The sequence below is a fragment of the Thermobia domestica genome, chromosome 17 (genome assembly GCF_964235325.1).
Source record: "Thermobia domestica chromosome 17, izTheDome1.hap1.1, whole genome shotgun sequence".
Lineage (NCBI taxonomy): Eukaryota > Metazoa > Arthropoda > Insecta > Zygentoma > Lepismatidae > Thermobia > Thermobia domestica.
The window spans coordinates 100,798,121-100,819,585 of NC_137470.1; the positions used below are offsets into that span (position 1 = coordinate 100,798,121).

At 35.5% G+C, this 21,465-nt stretch overlaps 1 protein-coding gene across 2 annotated transcripts in view; it reads left to right on the forward strand.

Annotated features, from left to right (window-relative positions):
• The window catches only part of LOC145674601 (trypsin II-P29-like), an 80,817-nt gene extending 66,282 nt beyond the window's left edge, over positions 1 to 14,535 (forward strand). For both annotated transcript variants that reach the window (XM_081744818.1, XM_081744819.1), the window contains 2 exons: positions 7,154 to 7,313; positions 14,293 to 14,535. In XM_081744818.1, coding sequence (XP_081600944.1) covers positions 7,154 to 7,313; positions 14,293 to 14,312 — 180 coding nt within the window. In that variant the 3' untranslated portion in view covers positions 14,313 to 14,535. The remainder of the gene's footprint in view (positions 1 to 7,153; positions 7,314 to 14,292) is intronic.
• The last annotated feature ends 6,930 nt before the right edge of the window (positions 14,536 to 21,465 follow it).

Here is a 21,465-nt window from a genome sequence, read left to right on the forward strand (position 1 = left end):
TTTACAATTTTCTGAAGAGCACTTTCTTCAATGTACAATATTGAATGTAATTATCATTAATTTTTAAGAAGATAAACTTTTTACATATTTTTTACAATAAAAATAATTTGCACAACACCAAAAACATGCAAATCATAGTGTTTCACGTATTTACTAAACTTGTAGAGCTCTATCAATATAGTTATCTTTGGTCAAGATCCGATGAGTTCCATCAATCGCGTTTTAATGATTTCTTTTTATTTCACTGCGTTGAAACTCAAATTCGATGACTAATTACTCGGAAACTCATGATCTGTACACCATGATATTTCATAGTATGCTTGAATGTGTACAAAGCTTGTCAAAGTTTACTATCATTCGAAGCTTGATCAACATCGTATAATCTTTATCAATTGCGATTTACAAGAAATATTTATTTTGCTAACTTCAATACCCAAATCTGATTATCAAAAATATTAGAACCGATGTTTTGCATACTATAATATTTAAGTACTGAGCTTGTCAAGATCTATAGACATGCCAAATTTATCAAAAAGGGTTACTATCGTTGATAGCATCGCGCATAAAATATCACACTGAGAAAAAGAAAACCGTATGTGGCGTACGTAAAAACATAGGTTACATGAGTAAATCTTGTAGTTTTTTTTTTTAATTTAACGTAAAACCGTATGTAACATCCTGCATCAAACGTATAACCCAAGAAAAAAATATGTTTATGTTTTATAAATACTTTTATTTTGTAAGTGTTCCATATACACGTATTTTCCTTACAAAAGAAAAATGTATAGGCGGTCAGGGTCGCACATACAGAAGGACGTATATAAGAGATAGCTGAAGTATGTAACATACGTATAGGTATGTAACATACAGAAGACTCGTTTAATGTAAAACATCCTGCAACGACATGATCCTTTCTCCCCTAAGGGGAAAAAGGGCAGTACGCATGTAACATATAGAATAAGTATGCTCCGTACAGATTTTCGTAGTAAACATACGGATTCTGTATACTTATTCAATGTAAAGCCGTTCGCATAATGGATTTCTCTCAGTGCATTTTGCGAAATCCAATCCCGAATTTGACTACTAATAACTTAGAAACCAAAGATATTAACACCACAATATTTCACATGTATATTAAATTGACACGGTTATATCACCCTGCTAATTTTGTTCAAGTTTGAATTAGTTTCTTTGATTACTTACGATACATATAATCCTTGTTATTTTTTATTTTATTTTATTTATTTGTCATCAACACAACAAGCATAAGCCCAGTTACAGTGTTGGTGTATGACATAATACATTTACAATAGTTGTCTTAAACATAGAGTTCATATTACATATGTCAATTTCTTTGTGTTCGATAATATTTTGTTATAAGAAGAGCATATTCTCCAGATTGGTGAATTCAATAATACGTTTGTCCTTGCGTTTTTGCAATAGAACAGACCAGAGTTATAAACACGAGTTGTAAGTGTCGGGAAATGAAAATTTAGTGTTGATTTGAGATCCGTACAATTAAAATCATTTTGTACTATTTTATGGAGAAAAATCATATCTGTCACATTTCGCCTTTGTTCAAGTGTAGGGATACAGAAGTTGTCTATTAATGTTAGATAATTTTCATAATATGGATAGATTACAGTTCTCTTGTACGTCAAGTATTTGGTAAATTTAGATTGGGCATTTTGCAGTTTTGTGTCGGTATTGCTGTTGTGATGGGTCCCAGATTACACCAGCATATTCCAGTTTTGATCGGATATAGGAATTATACATATTTGTTAGTGTGGTGGTATGGTTAAATTCCTTTCCAGTTTTAATTATGAACCCTAACTATGTTCTCTATATGATATGTCAGTTTCGTATCAAGTGTAACTCCAATATATTTGATTGAATTTAATCTATTTAATGAGATCTGATTCATTAAGTAATTAAACTTTATTTATTTATTTATTTTTGTTTCTGGTAAACGATAAAATGTTATACTTGTTTATGTTTACATTAAGTTCGTTAAGAGAACACCAGTTAGCAATATTTTCCATGTCACGTTGTAAATTGAGACAGTCATGGATAGTCTTTATCCTACAGTATAGTTTAAGGTCATCAGCAGAATGCAATTTGTTACCTAATAATATATGATCAGGGAGATCGTTAGTAAATTAAAGGAACAATAACGGACCTAGGTTAGAGCCCTAGGGAATTCCAGAATATGCAATATAAAATCAGTTGATTTATGTTCTTTGTAAATAACAGTTCGTTTACGATTATTTAAATTTGATGAAAAGAACTTCACCAAGGGAGAAGAGAAATTATATTCACCTAGCTTATGTAATAGTATTTTGTGATTGACTCTGTCAAACGCCTTTTCAAAACCTATATATATTACATCAACCTGACATCCTACATCTAACGAATTTGCTATAAAGTCTGTGGTGAGTGCAAGAATTGCTGCTGTTGATTTGTGTGGTATAAAGCCATGTTGATACGGTGAGAGTATGGGTTGGATGTGGTAAATTATCCGTCGGTATAGGATTTCTTCAAATACTATCTTTGCAAAAGTAGGTAAAATTGTTATAGGCCGGTAGTTATTTATTTCATGTTTATTACTTGTTTTTGGTATTGGGCAACTATGGATGATTTCCATTTATCCGGAAAAACGCATGTTTTAAAGCGCGGTTGAATGCAATCCATAGCGGATATGTAAATGCATCTAAACATCCTTCTCCAAAGTTTTCTAAACTTAAGTGAATGACAAGAAATAATGTACTAGAAGAATTAAAGACCTTAGCTGTATGCAAAAGAAAGGACCATTTACTGTCTATAGTTGAATAGTATTTAACTGACTAAAGTTAAAACTATCTTCAAAAGAGTAGCACATTCCACCGGACAAATAAATAAATAAACACTGTTTCGTACCGAGTAGAGTCTGCTTACAGCTTCAAAGATTTTTGAAATAAATTTAAAGGATTTTGGTATTATAACATACAATGAATAAACATACACTTTCTTACATTTTTACCAAATCATCAATTCACAAATTATTTACTTGCATAATCTTATCCTTTCCAAAGTTAAGATCTTATGTGAAGTAAAATACAAATTAAATGTTTAACTTTTAATATCTAATTGATTTTTAATGTATAATTTGATGTGTAGACTACCAAGAAGTAACCAATTTCAACTAGATTTTTTAATAATATGAAATCAATATTAAAGATAATTACTATTCATGTACTACTACATTATTTCATTAAGTACATTATTTCCGTAGTGATTGGTAAGGTTCTATACAACCTCTACAGTCAGAGAAGTGTCAGAACAGATTTCTATTATGTATTTCGAGCGAAATCAGCACATGGGTGTAGCTACACCGTCTTCGATTTTGTTCGTGTTTTGGCATGTTATGAGGTATCGAGAGAGGTATTGACATGCAAAGTGACAGATGCTGATGGTTCACCGTTTCCAAGATAGAGAGAACTGACCACGTGAAAAGTGATCCAAACATGCATATATTAAAGTATTTGTAGTTGCGGTTTGGTGAATCTGAGGAACATGAAACTTTGTCACAGTACACAGAGTAATACAGGGGAACATACGAAAATATAAGAAACCAATATCACCAATTCTGCCATCAAAATGGTGGGTCAAAAGTAAAGGTTATTAACGCAAAAGCGACTCAAGTTTGTTTGAAGTAGAAGGGGAAAGAACCAGTAACCTTTATTTTGTGATTGATTACCTTGGACCTTCCTCAGAACATCGGTGTATATTTCAGCTGGTGTATGTTGTTCCTTCCGGTGTATGGATGTTATTGTAACTTGCTGCTGTCAATATCGGCCATACTTGGGTGGCCATATTGCAAAAGAGCATCCAGAAAAATTGTTCAGCATGTGGAAAATAACATCCCGTTGTATGTCTCTTTGCACAACAAACATGATTTAGTGGTTCACAGTATTGTTCGAGTTATCAAAGGTGCAGTGTGGTTATGTTCTGATGATGAATAACATAGTCGAATAGTGTATGTAATATAGATGTCTATGATTACAACCCATGTGTTCATCATAAGAGACATTATCATACCAACAGGTGGTTGACATGCAAAATTAATGTTTACAATCTCATAGGAAAGGACAGCATGTTAGTGATCCCTATGCAGTAGTGGCCAAAATCAATGTCAGTCTGACAGCCCTATTTGGTGGCAGAATTCATTCCAGAACAGTTGTGACAACAAGTCATACGGTTTGTCTGCATATACACACGCGATTGGAGACCTACAGCAGCTGCTAAAGACGAAAGTGTCTGCAGACATTACAACTGTGTGTCAACACCACAAGATATGCGTATCTTGCAAAATACCACTGTTTGTATGAGCAGACTTGCTGTGATCCCACAAATGTTTGTAAGAAAGTATTAAGAAAGAATCTGAAGAAAATCAGAGTTGAGTTTGCAAAGAAACACTTTACCCGAGAAATAAAACTAATTCCTGGTAAAATGGAGAAATAAAACCAATGGCACTACATTTCATAAAAGTTATACATATTGTCCGTTTACTGTAGCTTGGCGTTGTGTTTGACACAAAATCTGGCTAGCGAATCTTAGCAGTCCTTCCCCTTCTTTCCCCTTATCGCAGTGGTAACAGTTTCACTAACTCATCAACTTTAGCACTAGTAGGGTTTGGTATTTGCAAGTTGCGTAAATTTCTAAACAGTTTACTTCTTCTCTAATCAGGGCCGTAACTTGTGTGGGGCAGGGGAGGGGCAACTACCCCCAGGGAAGTTCCCCGCCGTTCGAAGGGGCCCATTTTGAGACAAAATTTTCTTAATCCATATACGATACGAACATGAAATTATAAATGAAGCATCAAACAGTTTCACTACATTACATAAAGCAGCGCACAAAAGGTAAATAAAACAAAAGTGAGTCGTGGGCCCACTTCAGTAAAAAACGTCTACTATTAGGGGCCCTAGAAATAACATTTATTCGTATGGTTTTGAGATTTGTCAATATTGTCTCCTGAATTAATTTGTCATGTATGGAAGGGGCCCAGGGGCGTAAGTAACGGCCCCGCAACTCTTGCCGTTAGGGAGGTTCCGGGGGGACATAAATACTAAGAGAAAAATAGAAAGAGGAGGGCCCAAGAATGAGAAAAAACTTTTTCTAGGAGGCCCCTTAGACGTATTAATGCTTGCTCCCCAGGAAAAAATCTAAGTTACGGCGCTGTCTCTAATGTGAATTTATTGGTACAGTTCTGCTAATAGTTAACTATATCAGGTTTGTCTCTTTAAACCATGGGCCGTGTTGGCAACATAATATTCTGGCGGAATATATTTCCCTCCAATTCTGGGGCCTCAGTGTTTGGCCCAATTCTGGCCTTACAGCAGTGGCGGATCCAGGGGGCGATCGGGACGATTGCTCTCCCCGGAGAGGAAACTTTCTTATTTTATATATTTAAATAAAACCCATCCCAGAGTTCAGATCTCTTAAAAGTAGCTCTAAGTAGCAGTATTAAAACCCACCGGCCCCCAGAAGTCCGTCCTGGATCCGCCCCTGCCTTACAGAAGCTATCGTCTAGGCATTCACCTCGTGGGACTGAGGAAAACCTTAATAAGGAATACCAGCCAGAGCTGGGTTCATGCCCACTCTCGATCTACCTATATATATATATATATATATATATATATATATATATATATATATATATATATATATATATATATATATATATATATATTAGACAGTGTCTGGTAAGGGCACCCAAAAAGGGTAAATGCGTACTCCTTTAAAATGTTTACATGTTAAAATTCGCTTTATACTGTACTTTGAACACGCAATTCAATGTGTATTATATTGTTTTTATAGCAGCATGCTTTATTTCCTAATACTTTAAGTCTATGGTTGTTATAGTAATTATAATTATTGCATCATGCTAATCCTTCTCAAAGCTTGTTCAATTAGTATGAAATTCTAGACTCAGCAGTTTGTAACACTGCAAGCCTTAACCAACAGGCAATATGTGGCGAGAATATTTCCACCTATACTCGCATCGAAATTCCCAGCCCCTGTTTACAATCAGTACAATACGTTTCTGTCGCCTTATGATAAAAACAATGCTGTCCAGCGAACCTAACGGTCTTTGGTGTCTCTGTTTATTGTTTACAACACAAATTGTATTCTCTCAATATTGCCAGGCGTACAAGGTTTTCGCACACTTTCGAACAAGAACACTTGGACAAAATTGAGTGTGCATTATATGTAAGATTGTATTACATAATAACTAACTCGATTTGTCATAACATTAATATCTCAGTCCTCACAAAAGCAGCAATTTACGCAGTAATAATAATTGTTCTATGAGTGTGCAGAAGTAGGTACATTCGGTTCGGCGATTCATGTGCCTGGCAACCATTAATTAACCATGCAGGGGTGAGAAGCAAGGTGTTGACGCTCGCTCTACAATTGTTGTTTGTAAACAATTTTCCATCCTAGAGTGAACGGACAATACATGGCATGTCAAGGAACATGGTAACAAAAACATCAAACATCTCACATTTATCGGACGACCCCGATGTAGCAATGATAGCGTGTGCGTGTGTGTGTGTAGACGAGCTGTATGATTTGTTGCCACAACTGTCTTCAGTTACAAGTCTAACAGAGTACTGCATGATGCTGGTAGGACTTCCACATTCCTGCAACAGAGCACAAAATAACAGTTACAATGAGGTTTGACTTACACACCACTCAACACATTCAAATTAGCACATTCACCACCCATCATGTTCCTCACCTTAACCAAACGGTAAATAAAAATAATTTAATATATGTATCTTTGGAGCATTTTTCACGTGTTCAGTGCCCCCTATCTTGAAAATTGTAAACCATCAACATCTGCTACTTTGCACTTCAACACCTCTCTTGATACCTCATAACATAACGTACCAAAACATGAGCAGACTCGAAGACGGTATAAGTACAACAGTTTTCAAAATTGACTGATTTCGCTTGGAATGTATCGTATATGTATTTTCATGTGTAAAGCTATTATTTTATGAACTTTGTGTTCTTTTATCTCCATGTACCATACAGTATTGAACTTTAAAAAAAAATAAATCTATATGTAAGAAGAGATGATTAATATATTTCTTATTATACTTTGTAGGGAGTTGCAGGTGGCCCAATGTTATGGTGGGACGAAGGATCTCGAAGATTTTTCCAAATTGGCATTTTTAGCTTTGGATTTACTGGATGCAACAGAGATGATTATGTTGGAATTGGCACCCGAATTACGCGGTATTTAGATTGGATTTCTGGAGTAACAGGTGAATATAGATTGTAATATATTTCAGAAGCGTTCAACAAAAAGGAGAAAAGTGTTGAATGTGTAACAAATGTGTGTATGAGCAATGTAACATGGTCTATCATCTGATGTGGTCTAGCGGACTGGCATTTTCATTAGTTTCGGAAGTGCAAGATCTGTCCAAAAGCGTGTTCAAATTTTACTCAGGGTATAAATGTTTGTTATGTTTTCATTGTTTGTTATCAGCAACCATTCTTTTCGTCTCCTTTAGCTTTGACGTGTATGTCAAAATTAAATGTGTGAAGTCTTCTAAGTATGAGCGATTTAAGGTTCGTCTAAACACAAAAGCACTTCAAGAGTTTAGCTAAGTTATTTTGTAAATACCTGAATGTGGAGAGTATAGACGCAGGGGCGTACCCACGGGATACCCACAAGGTCCGGACTATCCAAACTTTCCTAACTCAACATATATTTGAACACTTTCTCAATAAAACTATACATGTTTAACAGGGGTATAGTTGATGTGGCAAGAAATTTTGATCTTACACTTCAGCTGTACCCTTTGTCTTCTAAACACAATGTATTTTTATGATCTTTTTTCTGAAAATACAGGTGAAAGTGTTTTACAATTTCTTATCTTTTCGGGTGTACAATAGTATCCGTTCAGTACTACATAAAGGTAGTGGCTTGAAGTATTGGACTCCCTGAAGCTTGGACACCTCTCAACACGAAATGGGGTCCTTGGTTCGATCTCAGCTCGCGTCAAGTGATCTTTTTGGTGGACAAGCACCACGTGTGTGCTTTTTCTCTGGGTTCTACTGTCTCCTTCCACTTTCTTCATTCCACCATTTCATTCATTTCTCATCATCACTGTTTCCTTTAGCCTACCCGTTATACCGTGGGACGATAACTTAAAGATTTCATTTTTTCCCCTTCCAACACAAAATTCTGGGTTTGCGCCTGGTAGTGTGTGCTGAAGTTCCCTGTCGCTCTTCCCAGGAACGAAAACATTTTAGTTGCTTTTACGCATTACAGAACTTGCTCACACATCGAGTGAATACACATCGTATGTCTGTCGCGCATCTCAATAGTCAAAATATTTGCTTTTAAAGCTTGATTTTTATTTTTTTTCCTCGGGTCAGTAAGTCACTCTTTAACCTCTTCATGCACATCAAGAACTAGGGATTGCACATAATATGCTGGAAGGTTCACTGTCCTCTGATAGAGAAAGGTTCCGTTTTTCCGTAGGACAGCATTAAACTCATAAAAGTTATCGTACTAGTTCCCAAAGGTCATGGTAATTTTATTTCATTTCTGAGCTCTAGTGACTATGTACAGTGACTCAAAAAAGTATTCATACACCCAAAAATTTCGTCGTGGGTGAGTTATATGAGAGAACAGAAAATTAAAAGTTATATTGAAACAAAGAGACGGAAGAGCACTAACAGTTGCATGAGTTGAAAATCTGCCAAGACTATAAGGAGACGAACACAATGTGAATCACTTAATTATGATACTCAAAAAAGTATTCATACAGAGGGACTGTAATCCTGTTCTGTGCCTTGAACACTTGTACTGTTCAACTCGAGCAATCGTACTGTACCTGCATTGTCTGTTACCTGCAGCTCATTGCCTGTCTGTTAGTCTGCTCTTGTTGTGAGTGCTAGTAGTCAAAATGGGGAGCAAGAAAAATGAACTTTCCTTGACGCAACATGATGGGGTTTTTTCTCTTTATAAAGAAGGCAGGAGTTATCGTGAAATTGCAAAAATTCTCTCAATTAGTTTTGGTGCTGTAGTTCCGTCATAAAGAAGTATAAATAAACTGGAACAACAGAAAATAGACAAAGATCAGTACGCCCGAAAGTGCTTAAACCTCGCGACCAAGGGAAAGTAGTCAATTTAACACGAAAATACCCTTCAGAAGTGCTGTGTCTTTGGCTGAAGAAATTGCGTCAACATCTACTTGCACTGTTAATCCTCAAACTATACGAAATGTACTATATAGTGCCAATTTTCATGCTAGGACAGCCAAAATAAAAAAAACATACATCTGAGAAGTAAACCGACAAAATCGCCTAAAATTTGCCAACGAATACCATACTAAACCTAACGAATTTTGGGATACTGCTGTATTTTCCGATGAATCGATTTTAATATATTCGGATCAGATGGCAAAAGATTGGAATTGCGAAAGGCAAACAGTGAATTGCAATCACAACATATTATCCCTACACTAAAATACGGAGGAGGAAGTGTGATGGTTTGGGAATGCATGGCGTCTTCTGGAGTGGGAAACTTACTTTTTATTGAAGGGGTTATGGATACCAATAAGTATATTAGTATGTTGCGCCTTAACTTATCAAACAGTGTGCAGAAGTTGGGTCTTGACAGAGTCTTTGTTTTCTAACAAGACAATGACCCTAAGCTCACCGCTTTGAAAATTAGGGTATTGTACTGTACAACGCTCCACACTGGCTTCTGACTTCTGCACAAAGCCCAGATGTCAATTCTATCGAACGCCTGTGGGATTATCTCGACAACACCACCCGTACAGTACAGAAACGCCGTCATTCGAGCAAGGAAGAACTACAAAATATATTTTTGTCGACTGGTCTAAGATTTCCTCAGAAATGAACAAGATGCTTGTTCGGTCCATGCCAAGGCGTCTCAAGGCAATGATTTGTTTTAAAGGTATGCATACAGAATATTACAAACTTGATTTTCTAGTACAGATTGTTAGAACTCGTCGAGATTTGTAGTTCGTGTTGCTGTATGAATACTTTTTTGAGTTGACAAAATATATTTATTTATTTTTGTCGTCTAAATATTTCTTCTTTTGATATTTTTTGTACAAACAAACATAATAAATTATATACATTTTCAGATGATTGTAACATTGTTTTTATTTAACCTTTATATATAATCCTACGTCAAAAACTTTGTGTGTATGAATACTTTTTTGAGTCACTGTATATATTTTATGTTGCGTAATGCAGGATTCATGAAAAAGGTTAAAAATCTAAATTTTTCATTGTAAGGTGAAAACTATGAGACGATATATGACAGACAAATGGTGATTAAAATGAAATAGTCTTCACCAACTATTAAAATAGATGACAGTAAGGTCTCTCTTTAGAACAAATGATGAGGTCTCTGTAAATAGATCGTATTATTACTGAATATACCAAATCCAAATATAAAACCAGTTGAGAATGTTCCAAGAGCATTACCAGAACGACCTTTTTTTTTAAAAAAAAAAGAATGGAGAAATGGAGTGCGAAGGATAACTGTGGTTGTTCTTACATGTAAAAATAAATCCTTTTATCCGCATCTTCTTCTGTTTCTCGCAAAAATTCGTAAAATATAATCTCTCTATGGCTTACGGTTCCTGAGATATGGCTCCTTAAATCTGCCGAAGTTCGAACATTTTTTTTACCAATATCTGGGGAACGATAAACCTGAGAGAGGAAAAGACAATAAATAGAGACGAATTCATGCATAAGTATTATTGCAATATCCCATTTCATGAACCACTGCTTAGGAAATTCGGTGTTTCGTCACCTCACAAGCAAAATCAGTCCGTCATATCCCATTTTGCACCAAGTCAATCAGTCCTTATTTTCCGGAAGTTAGTGTTATATTCTTTGTGCCCTTCCTACTAATCTCCGATTCCTTAGATTTTCCGTCCAGAACTTCATAAGATTCGAATGAGTTTCCAAATGAGTGACATGTTCCGCTTATCTTTTGAGTTTTCATCTATTTTTCCGTCTTATGCCACTTGGGGTTTTTAGCTATGTAGCTCGTCTCAAATAACAGCAAATGGGATGTTTGGGGACTTGTAAAACTTACACTAAGACTTGGATAAATTGCTTACAATGTTAGATTGCGAAACGAAACAGCGATCCACACACTAAAAGTTAGAAAATAGTCATGAAAGGTAGAAGTTAAAAGAGGGAGAGGTAGAGAGTATCAGCTTTTGGGATAGGAGCTTAAGCAGAGTACATTGTTATAGAGAGTATCAGCTTTTGAGATAGGAGCTTAAGCAGAGTACATTGTTATGAGCGATGTCCTTAGCGTTACTCTCTGCATCTTATTTACGGGCTTGTGTTGATTGGATTTCAGGGGCGCAGGCCGGACAGATAGATTTGGTGTTTCTCTTAAACAACACTTCATGGAATTCCTTGATAATCGCTATACGTGGGTTTGTTACTGGCCGGGCTGGTGAAACTAGCCTACGGTTGGCCAGGCAGATGAAGTTAGGCTGCGGATGGCTGGGCGGCTTTTGGCAACTCGATTCTTCTCCACACCTGCATCATAATCTCTCTTTCGCTGCGATGAACTTTGCAGTCTCTCAACCTGGTTTTAGACCTCTCGCCTTCCCAGTGGACACTAGAGCTTCAAACGTACTTCCTTCTCACCAGTCTCAATCCTTTAGAATTATTGTCGCGTCTTGTAGTTTTCATTTTCCTCGGATTTCGATATAACGCGGATCATAAATAAGCTAACTACTATTCTCTGAGATGGGGACAACACTCCCGCTTATGCCAAGAATGCTGTAAAAAAATAACTTGTCTGTTTATTTGAACTTGGTGCAAACTTTATTGCGAAATGATTTTACGAAGCTCAATGAATTTTCGTGTCTAGAGGGTTAAGATGACGTATAGTGGTCACCTTTCGATATCTGACGAAGCAAATTATTTTGTTTTGAAAGTCTTAATATCAACTTTCAGGAAGGCACAGTGACTCAGTAGTAGAACGGTTACCTCTGGTGAGTGGTTACCCTTGTTCGATCCTCGGCCTAGTAAGTTTGTGTTGGACAGCATTGTGTTCGTGGGTTTTCTCAGGAAAACTAAGTTTCTTTTCACTTTCTAACTCCACCAATGCCTTCATCATCATCCTCTTGCTTTAATAATCGTCTCCCTTAAATGGTATAATCGTGTGACTTTAAACTGAAAGACCATTTCATTTCGTTTTGATATCAACTTTGTAGACAAAGAAGAATATCCTAGACAATAATATTTTTTTTCGTACTAGCGCGGCTTTTGTTTCCCGCCTTATTTAGTTTAATCTTACATCCAAAGAAATAAACTATTCGCCAGAATTCCTATTTATAAGAAACTTTTAATTTATGAAACAAGAAAAATATAACAACCTATTAATCACCACTGTATAATGAAACCAAACTTGTTTTGAAACTATCGAAAGTTTTATGTAAATAAATGTACTTTACTGTGTCAGAATAATTCTCTCAAAACTATAACTGTGTTTAAGAGATATAAGTAAATGACTTTTAAAGATATTTTTATCATAATGTGAAAACAAATGTGCAGGAAACAAAATTTTCTGAATTTCACATTTCTTTATTACAAAATTTTAGTTCACATATAGAGGAGTATTATAAAAATAACATTTATGTTTATATCTATTTAGCCTCAGGTTAGAAATTTTGCATAAATTAAATGATTTTCACTAATAAACATAAAAATAGAATAAATTCCTCGGAGAATTTGGTTTTCACCAGTTGTGTTATATACAGATATGTTCCTGTCACTACAAATATGAAACAAATATACATTCTCTCTATTTTAAGTGGACACTTTCATCAATGTCGCTAATACTATCATTGCTTAACTCGCGCTGATTTTTTTGACTGGTTTTAGGATTAGGTTATCTTATTTAGTCAAATTTTCCGTTTTGTGGTGTGTGTTTTTAGATCTAGGTGTCTGAGAAGATGAGAAATATTTGCATCAATTCTTACATAGTTTATTGCCGGCTGAAAGTACGAATAATTCTCTCGGAAGTGTTTAAAGTGCTTGATCGTGCTTCTTGGTCCTCTTCAGACATTGGTAACACAGCACTGTTTACCAATATTTTTTTTTCCGCAAATAAGGATTTTATGTAAGCTATGATGCACATAATGCCAGGCATATAGAGACACACACAATTGAACAATGTTCAAGCAGAACGTTTGGAAGTTCTCGATATTAATCTCAAGACCACATGTCATGGTAGTGAGTTCTAGATGTAACCGTTTTACATTAGTGCCTCGTCGATACCGGTTGATACCATAATTGTAAATGTTAGAAGTTCTTGAAGGGTAGTTGTTGTAAGGCGTAGCTGGTTTAAATAAAACACGTGATTTATTTATTTTGTCCGTACAGGGAGCAAAAACGTGTGTTGTGAATCATGTCTGTACTCTACCCAAACCTGTTCTACTATAACTTAATTAAACAAAACCTAAAATGTATGAATTAATGCAACTTTGTATCCGTTTAACACTTCAGTAGGTACAAAATAACACACAAATGAAAGTTTTGGTGTCAGTCTTTCTGAACCTGTACTGTGGAATAAAAACCCATATATTTATTAATTGCAGATTATTGTAGAATAAATTCATCACTACTTAAACATTGATATATACTTGGATTAATGCAATTATGATCACCAATATGCAACAATATCAATACTTCTTGTCTATCAAACACAACGAACACTATTATATTCTCATGGTTATTTGAATGTATTCGAGAAGTGTGGTTTGTAATTACGAAATTAATAGTTGTATCAAATTTTTAAACGATATATTATTTCCGTACCCTATGATTTGTGAAAGAAATCCACAACACATTCTAGAAGTATGCGCTCAGAATGCCTCATATTTTATTCCAACATAAATTTTGAAATAATTTCATGTAAATGTATTTCCCATGTCACTTATAAGGAAATGTTTTTGCACGTAGTTGGTCTGTATACTACGTATAATACATATAAACTGTATTATACTACTGCTGTTTTTCTTCCATTGCTCTAAAGCCAGAGCTAATATCGGAAAATAACTGGATTTAACGAAATCAAATTGATAAAGAACAGCTATTTTATCACAGAAGCATGATCAAACTATGAAAATGGACGCTAAGTTATATTGATATTATTAATATTAATAAATAATTATTTTACAATTATTATTCTTGAATTAAACTTTCTATATGTTGTTCTTTCAGGTCTGACCGGCTGTCTGTAGTAATGGTAGACGTCTTTGTCCACGTGTATATCCAGAAAAATATTTTATTTTCCTGACTTCAGAGAGAAAGAGAGAGAGAGAGAGAGAAAGAAAGAGAGAAATCGGCCTGCACCAAGATGGAACTCTACTTGAATGTTCAATGTATTTTTCGTTAAAAATTTGTGTTGTCTAATATTACTAATTATCTTTAACTTTGTACGGATTTCTTAAATAAAGGAGACTATTGAAATACTTTGAAGAAATTTATTCAAGATCTGTGAAACTTCCTGTGACATTTACATATAACTCAAAAGCAACATAAAAACAATGCATTTGCTTTAATAACGTTTCTTTTTTCTGTTCCTTCCTTTTATTACTCTACGGAACATGAAACCTAATAAAATACAAAGTGTGATCAAAACGTAAGGTGAATGTAGTTGCATAATGCTATCTATCGATATTTTATCCATTTCAACTAGTAAGCGCAGCAGCCTAAACCTTTGATACAGCCAGGGCCGTGTCTGAACGAGTTGTCACATGCTAGTTGGCTTCCAGAGGCAGAAGAATGAGGACGTGTTAAGAGTGTCTGCAGCGCGAAAACATTAAGATTTGTTCTAAGCTGCAAGAGAATGCCAGAAAACCTCACAAAGTGTTAAAATCAGTGTATGGTGATGAGGCGGTGCTATTGAAGAATGTTTACAAGTGGTATGAGCAAGGAAACAAGCAACGATCGAGACGTCCTTCAACCCCAAAAACAAATGGAAACGTGCAAAAAGTGGCACAAAAGATCTCTTCAAACGGACGAATGACTATTCGAGAGCTTTCCGAAGAACTAAAAGTCTCGTATGGGTCCGTAAAAAGCATTTTAACCGCCGAATAAATACGCAAATGGTTTCCTTTTTCACCAAGAAAAAGCACCATACCACAACTTGCTTTTGATTTGCGAGTTTTTGTCCGAAAAAAATATTTACGTTGTTCAGATTCACTGTGCTCTCCAGATATAGCACCATGCCACTTCTGGCTCTTCCCAAAAATTAAAACCATGCTTACAGGAAAACGTTTTGACACTATTCCTGACATTGAGAGGACCACGACAGGGCAGGTAAACGTCTTCCAAAAAGGAGCCTTCCAGAAACACCTCCAGTCATGAATTCAACGTTGGGATAAGCGCATTGCTAATCAAGGACAGTACTCTCAACGAGATTAAACTGAACTCCATGTAAGCTTATTACTTTTTTCTAATAAAATCATTCACCATGTTTTTTGATCAAACTTAGTAGATTAGGTAATCCAGGGGTAAAAGTGAAGGGGAACGTGGGAGGACGTCCTTCCTCCACTTCGAAAAATATATATATGGTGTCCCTGCATTTCGTAAAAAAAAAGTGGAAAAGATAGGCACAGGGAACGGCGTGACGTTATACATTCTCCTATATTTTCAGATCTACTTTTACCCGTGAGGTAATCCGAACAGTAGGGATACGACCAATATATATATAGAAGCAATTGATGCAGACAATATTATTTTGTGTTGTTTTCAAGCACATTGTTTTATTTATGACTTTACTTTTAGAATCCTTAGGGTGAGGCAAATTATATCAGCAATGCCCGTTTGGTAGCTCAAGAACAAAGTTGGAAACTTTGGGATATCTCGTTGTAATTTATTATCATGCAAACAGTAGTATATTTGGGCTCAATTCCCGATTAAAGTCATATTGTTACAACTCATGCTTAATTTGTAGGTCTAGGTCTAACAGAGTCTCTGTGAAAAAAAAAACTCGTGGAACAACATCACGCGGCACTTTTTTACATTATGCATTCATGACAAATCTTTCAGTAATTTGAGCCACTGCAAAATTTCAACAAAATTTTAACAATCTTCTCAACATCAGTTCCGTGAAGTTTACGGAGACTATTTTCCTCTCTAATTAATCTAATGCCTAGCAGTACATCTACACATATGACAGATTTAAGAACATCGTCTATATATCGTATGAAAAACTAAATTTGTACAATAGAAAATATGAATAATGAAGGCATGTCTTCTCAGTTACCAAATCGCAGCACAGTGCCTACCGTGCAGAGACCAATCGTATTTTCTGTACAGACCATGCGGATAGTAATTTCAAATTAGTTTGTATATATTGTATGTGTGTGATTCTGTTTTGTATTAGTCACAATCGGTTACAAAATTCCTAAATAATATTAGCGAGTATCAATTGTGCAATTACGTGAATTCGTGCATATCCATATACGGACGTGTTAAAATTATTAGACTCACGCTCGAAAAATGCGAAGTTGATGTTGCAGTCCTAATTTCGGAGTTCTAGAACATGTAATCTAATGGACAAGCCACCAATATAGGATCCCTCATTTGTTTATTGTACAGTTGAAGTGGTGATATCACTGTTGAACAAGAGATGGCATTAGTGGAGGGGAGGGACTTCTGAAAGTGGTATTTCTGTTGTAGACATCTATTGTTTTTTTTTTTCTATCAACAAGTTACAATCTGAAGTATTGTGATTGCAGTCCAAAGCAGTTACGACATTGAAAGCGTTTAACAGTTCGAATGGGTGCGTTTAAAGTAATCTTGACGTGTTTTCTGTATTAATCTTTTAATCTGTGAAGTCGTGTAATCGCGGCACAATGGGGAAAAGCCAGAGACCTTTCTCAGCGTAAAGTGGAAGTTGTCAAAACACCTCTGGCGGAAGGAAGATATACACAATGACAAATGCTGGTAGAGTTGGGATAGGGCAAAAAAATTTTCAGTAAAATCTCCGTTGCAATGAGCTACAAGCAAATGAATAAGCAAAATAAGTTTGGGAAGTGTGGGCGAAAACCAAAGGTAATGATGCGAGGGATGAGAAAACTAAAAAGATTGGATCTGGGAAACAGAAACGCAACTTCTAGAGACTTAAGCATAAAAATGGCTGAGTATGGTGTAGATATTTCGCCTGAAAATGTTCGAAGGATGCTTTGTGCTGAGGGAATAAAAGCAGGCCCAGAAAGAAAGCCAAAATTACTCCAAGCATGGCAAAGAAGGGCCTCAAATGGGCACGAGGCCTAGAACATTGGACTGCTGATGATTGGGGAAGAGTGTGTTTCAGTGATGAATCATGTCTCGTGTCTGATGAATGTTCACAATATGTGCGACGTCGACCTGGGGAGGAATTCAAGTTGAAATGCCTCCAACAAACTGTGAAGCATCTTACTTCAGTCATGGTCTGGGGTGTGATGTCTGTCTTCGAGCCTGGGAAACTTTATATAGAAGAGGGAACAATAATGCCCGACCAATACCTACAAGTTCTTCAAGAAGAACTGCTTCCCCAGACTGCAGTCTGGTTTGATGACGCACACTTCATCTTTATGCATGATTGAGTCCCATGCCACCGGGGCAAAACTATGGCAAAATTCTTCGAGAACAACGAAACTAGTGTTCTTCCGTGGCCGAGCAATAGTCCTGATGTGAACCCCATTGAAAACCTTTAGAGCTTCATGAAGGAAAAGCTGAAAAAGAAGCATATTACCACCAAACATCAACTGATCGAGAGGATCAACAATTTGTGGTATCGTGATGCTGAATTGAAGTCAAAATGGGCTAAACGCTTACATAGCAGTCCACAAAGAATAGAAGACTTAATAAAGATTGAGGGATTTCATACGAAATATTAATCTTTCCGTGAGAAATTATTTTCTTGTAAGTTTTCCATTTCATTTTTTTTTTCAATTTGGGTACACTGTATAGTAATTACGTTTGAATGTCACGTACGTATTTGTTTTATTGACATTGGAAAGCATGAACCATGACCACAAGAAATTAGAACAGAGTTACAAAGCAGTCATTTGGACTAAGTTCAAACGCGTTTTCTGACGTAATATTGTAAGAACAGTAAAATATTCAGAAACTGAATGTTGAGTTTAATAGTTCGAATACGTCTGTACTAGCTCTGCCAGAAACCAGATGATCGTTCGCAGAATTGTTGTTTGGGAGAGTCGTGTCATGCCATGGTTTATCAGTGACTCAAATAATGAACGATGTAAAGTAGGGATTCAAATCAAGAAACATGTCACCCTGTACACCAGCCAAGCACCGAGGAGCACCTAAACTAAAGAGTCATTTAGGGTGGTGACTAGAAGTGCAATCATAGACAATGTGGCTACCCATTGAGTGCAACAACACTCAATAATCAATTATTGAAACGCAAGAATACGTTCCTGCGTTCTTTTTATACTCTAATAGCTGTCAACTTCTCATTGTCATGAATGCCTTTGACAGTGTCTGCAGACAGCAATGATGCTACGAGAGTGGCGGTATTCTGTGATGGAATTCATTCCAGTCCCGGACTCAGTGACGGGACCAGATTGGGTTCGATGATCAGAAGGGTTATCGTTTTTTTACTTGCACTCCTCATATAGAACACTCGTCTGGCATTCTGCTGTGCACACACACAATATTCTACACAAACTCGCCTGTTGTCTTCATTCAGAAAAACATAACTAAATTTAGAAACCCTTGCTAGCATATTTCAGATCCAACAAACTTTGAATGTGATAAGTAATAATATATATATATATATATATATATATATATATATATATATATATATATATATATATATATATATATATATATATATATATTAGCGTGGTCCTTAATTTTCGATTTCCGAATTTCTTTGCTCCCAACCCCTAAATTGGTTCCATGTCGGACCCAATTAATCCGTGAAGAAAATGGGCTCAATCAAAGAATATTTAACCGACCCCCAAGCGACCTAAACATCTGAATACATTTACAATGTATAGTATACGGCAAAACTTTGTAATAAACTCTTGTAACTTAAAAATGGCTGAGGGAAAGGAATCATGTCTTGGATAGAGGTTGTAGAAGTAGATCCATATCTGATACTGAGTAGTGAACGAGATGAGGCATATCTTTACGTCCACCATCTTAGATTCGGGCACAAAATTTTAAACCAGAAACTGCGGCATTTGCATTCTTTGATGATGAAGTGCCACAACATGTGAAAGAAAAAATGGTCCTTAATATAAAGGGGAGTACAGAAGAATGTGATGCACAAAACCAAATAAAGCGATACTCTATAAATAGTGCAGAAGTCAGCAGCTTCAGAGAAAAGTAATTCTCAGACTTCGTTTCAAACATGATTCGAAGACGTTTCTCAAGATTTTCGATAAATACACATTTTTTGCAAACATGCCCATCTACTTGGAAAGAAGATGTGAACTTTCAACGTGGGTTGAATATATTGAAAAACATTGTGGTGGTGAATGATGTTGCAGAGAGAGGTGTGAAACTGGTACAAGAATACGGGAACATTTTAACAAAGAACGAAAAAGAGAAACAATACATATTGCAGGTAGTCAGTGAACACAGAAAAAAGTATCCAGATGCTAAAAAATTGGCTTAATGATGCAGTGAAATTTGGCTAGTTATCCACAGCCTTCAGCTTTCTTTTATCATTTTAAACATTCATTATATTATTTATGTAATTTCGTTTCATATAAATAATTTCAATATAGGCTGGTGTGTATTTCAACGGGATGTAATTATATAACAACATATATAATTATTTCCTTGTTACATGTATGTAATAGTTTATTAATATTTCAGTAACCTATAAAGAAAAAAAAACAATATTGAATGATAATAAACTATTATTTGAAAGCTAAAAAGAATTAAATGACCAGAAATAAGTTGAAAATATAGGAAGATATTTTTTATAATGAAAGGTTACCCAAAAGGGATGTCTCAAAACATCATTTCCATTTAAAATTTGGGTCCGAATACAAAATTGCGGACTTCAAAATGGCCGCTATTATGCTATTTCTCAGGGTCAGATGTGGATTACTTCCAATCCCTGTATCAAAGATTTGGTCCCTTTCCCTTCAGCCGCTTTAAAGTAAGAAGGGTTTATTCCAGATTTTTCCTATATATTGACATATTGGATATGCATTCAAACTTTAGGTCGCTTGGGGGTCGGTTAAATATTCTTCGATTGAGCTCATTTTTTTTTTCATGAATAAATTGGGTCCGACATGGAACCAATTTAGGGGTTGGGAGCAAAGAAATTCGAAAACAAATTTTCGCCATGTAATTAAGGACCACCCTAATATATATATATATATATATATATATATATATATATATATATATATATATATATATATATATATATATATATATATATATATATAAATCAAAAAGATACTATAATTTAAACCATACAACATTCTTAAAATTTAGCTGTAGCGCACAATATCAAATTAGAGGAACCGTACGTAAAAAAAAAAATAAATGAAATAAACGCTGTGGCATCAGAGCATTTCCTGAGAGAATACAAGCTGCACTATATGAGAACGGTTTCGGATTCGTTTCCTGATATGAACACTCGATCGAAAAGGTGTAACAGCTTTTTCATGTCATCCTGAGTGAGGTTTCTACTGGCTTTCCTAATTCACACCAGGCAAATACCGAGATTCCATCCTTCCCCATTATTTTCTTCCTTTCCTCCTATCCCGGATAGTATGCTAATTTCTAATGCGAGATGTCTTTAATTAAATATGTTTGGGATCGGTATATGTGATACCTGCAGTGAAATTATGAATCTATCAAATATTAATCACTGCTACCACTAATATAAGAGTGATTACCTCTAGTGTACGATGTTCGTGTTATATATATCTTAGGCAAATATAATTTCGTATTATATCTAATACAATTGAATCGGAGAGTTCGAGAACCTGTCATCTCCGTCTAAGCTAATTTGAGAGGAGAGACAAACAAAACTAAATTAGTCAATATGCATCTGACATATGGGGTTATTTTGACTTTTGGAGAGTAGAAAAATATCAGTTCTACGGCAAGAAAATAAAAAAAAGCCCTATATCTCAGATGCATATTGACTAACTTAATTTTGTTTGTGACTTCTCTCAAATTAGCTTCGATGGCGATGATCTGTTTTCGATCTCAACGATTCAATTAATGTGTGCCAAAACACAAAACAGAACAGATGATAGAGTGCTCATCTTAATTGTGAGGGGCCACAGGTTGAATCCTAATTATAAGTTTTCTCTTGTGAATTATTATAATTTAGAAAAAAAGGCACATTTGCTTATTAAAAAGCAATGCAAAATGGCTTAGTATCTGACCTCTTAAAAG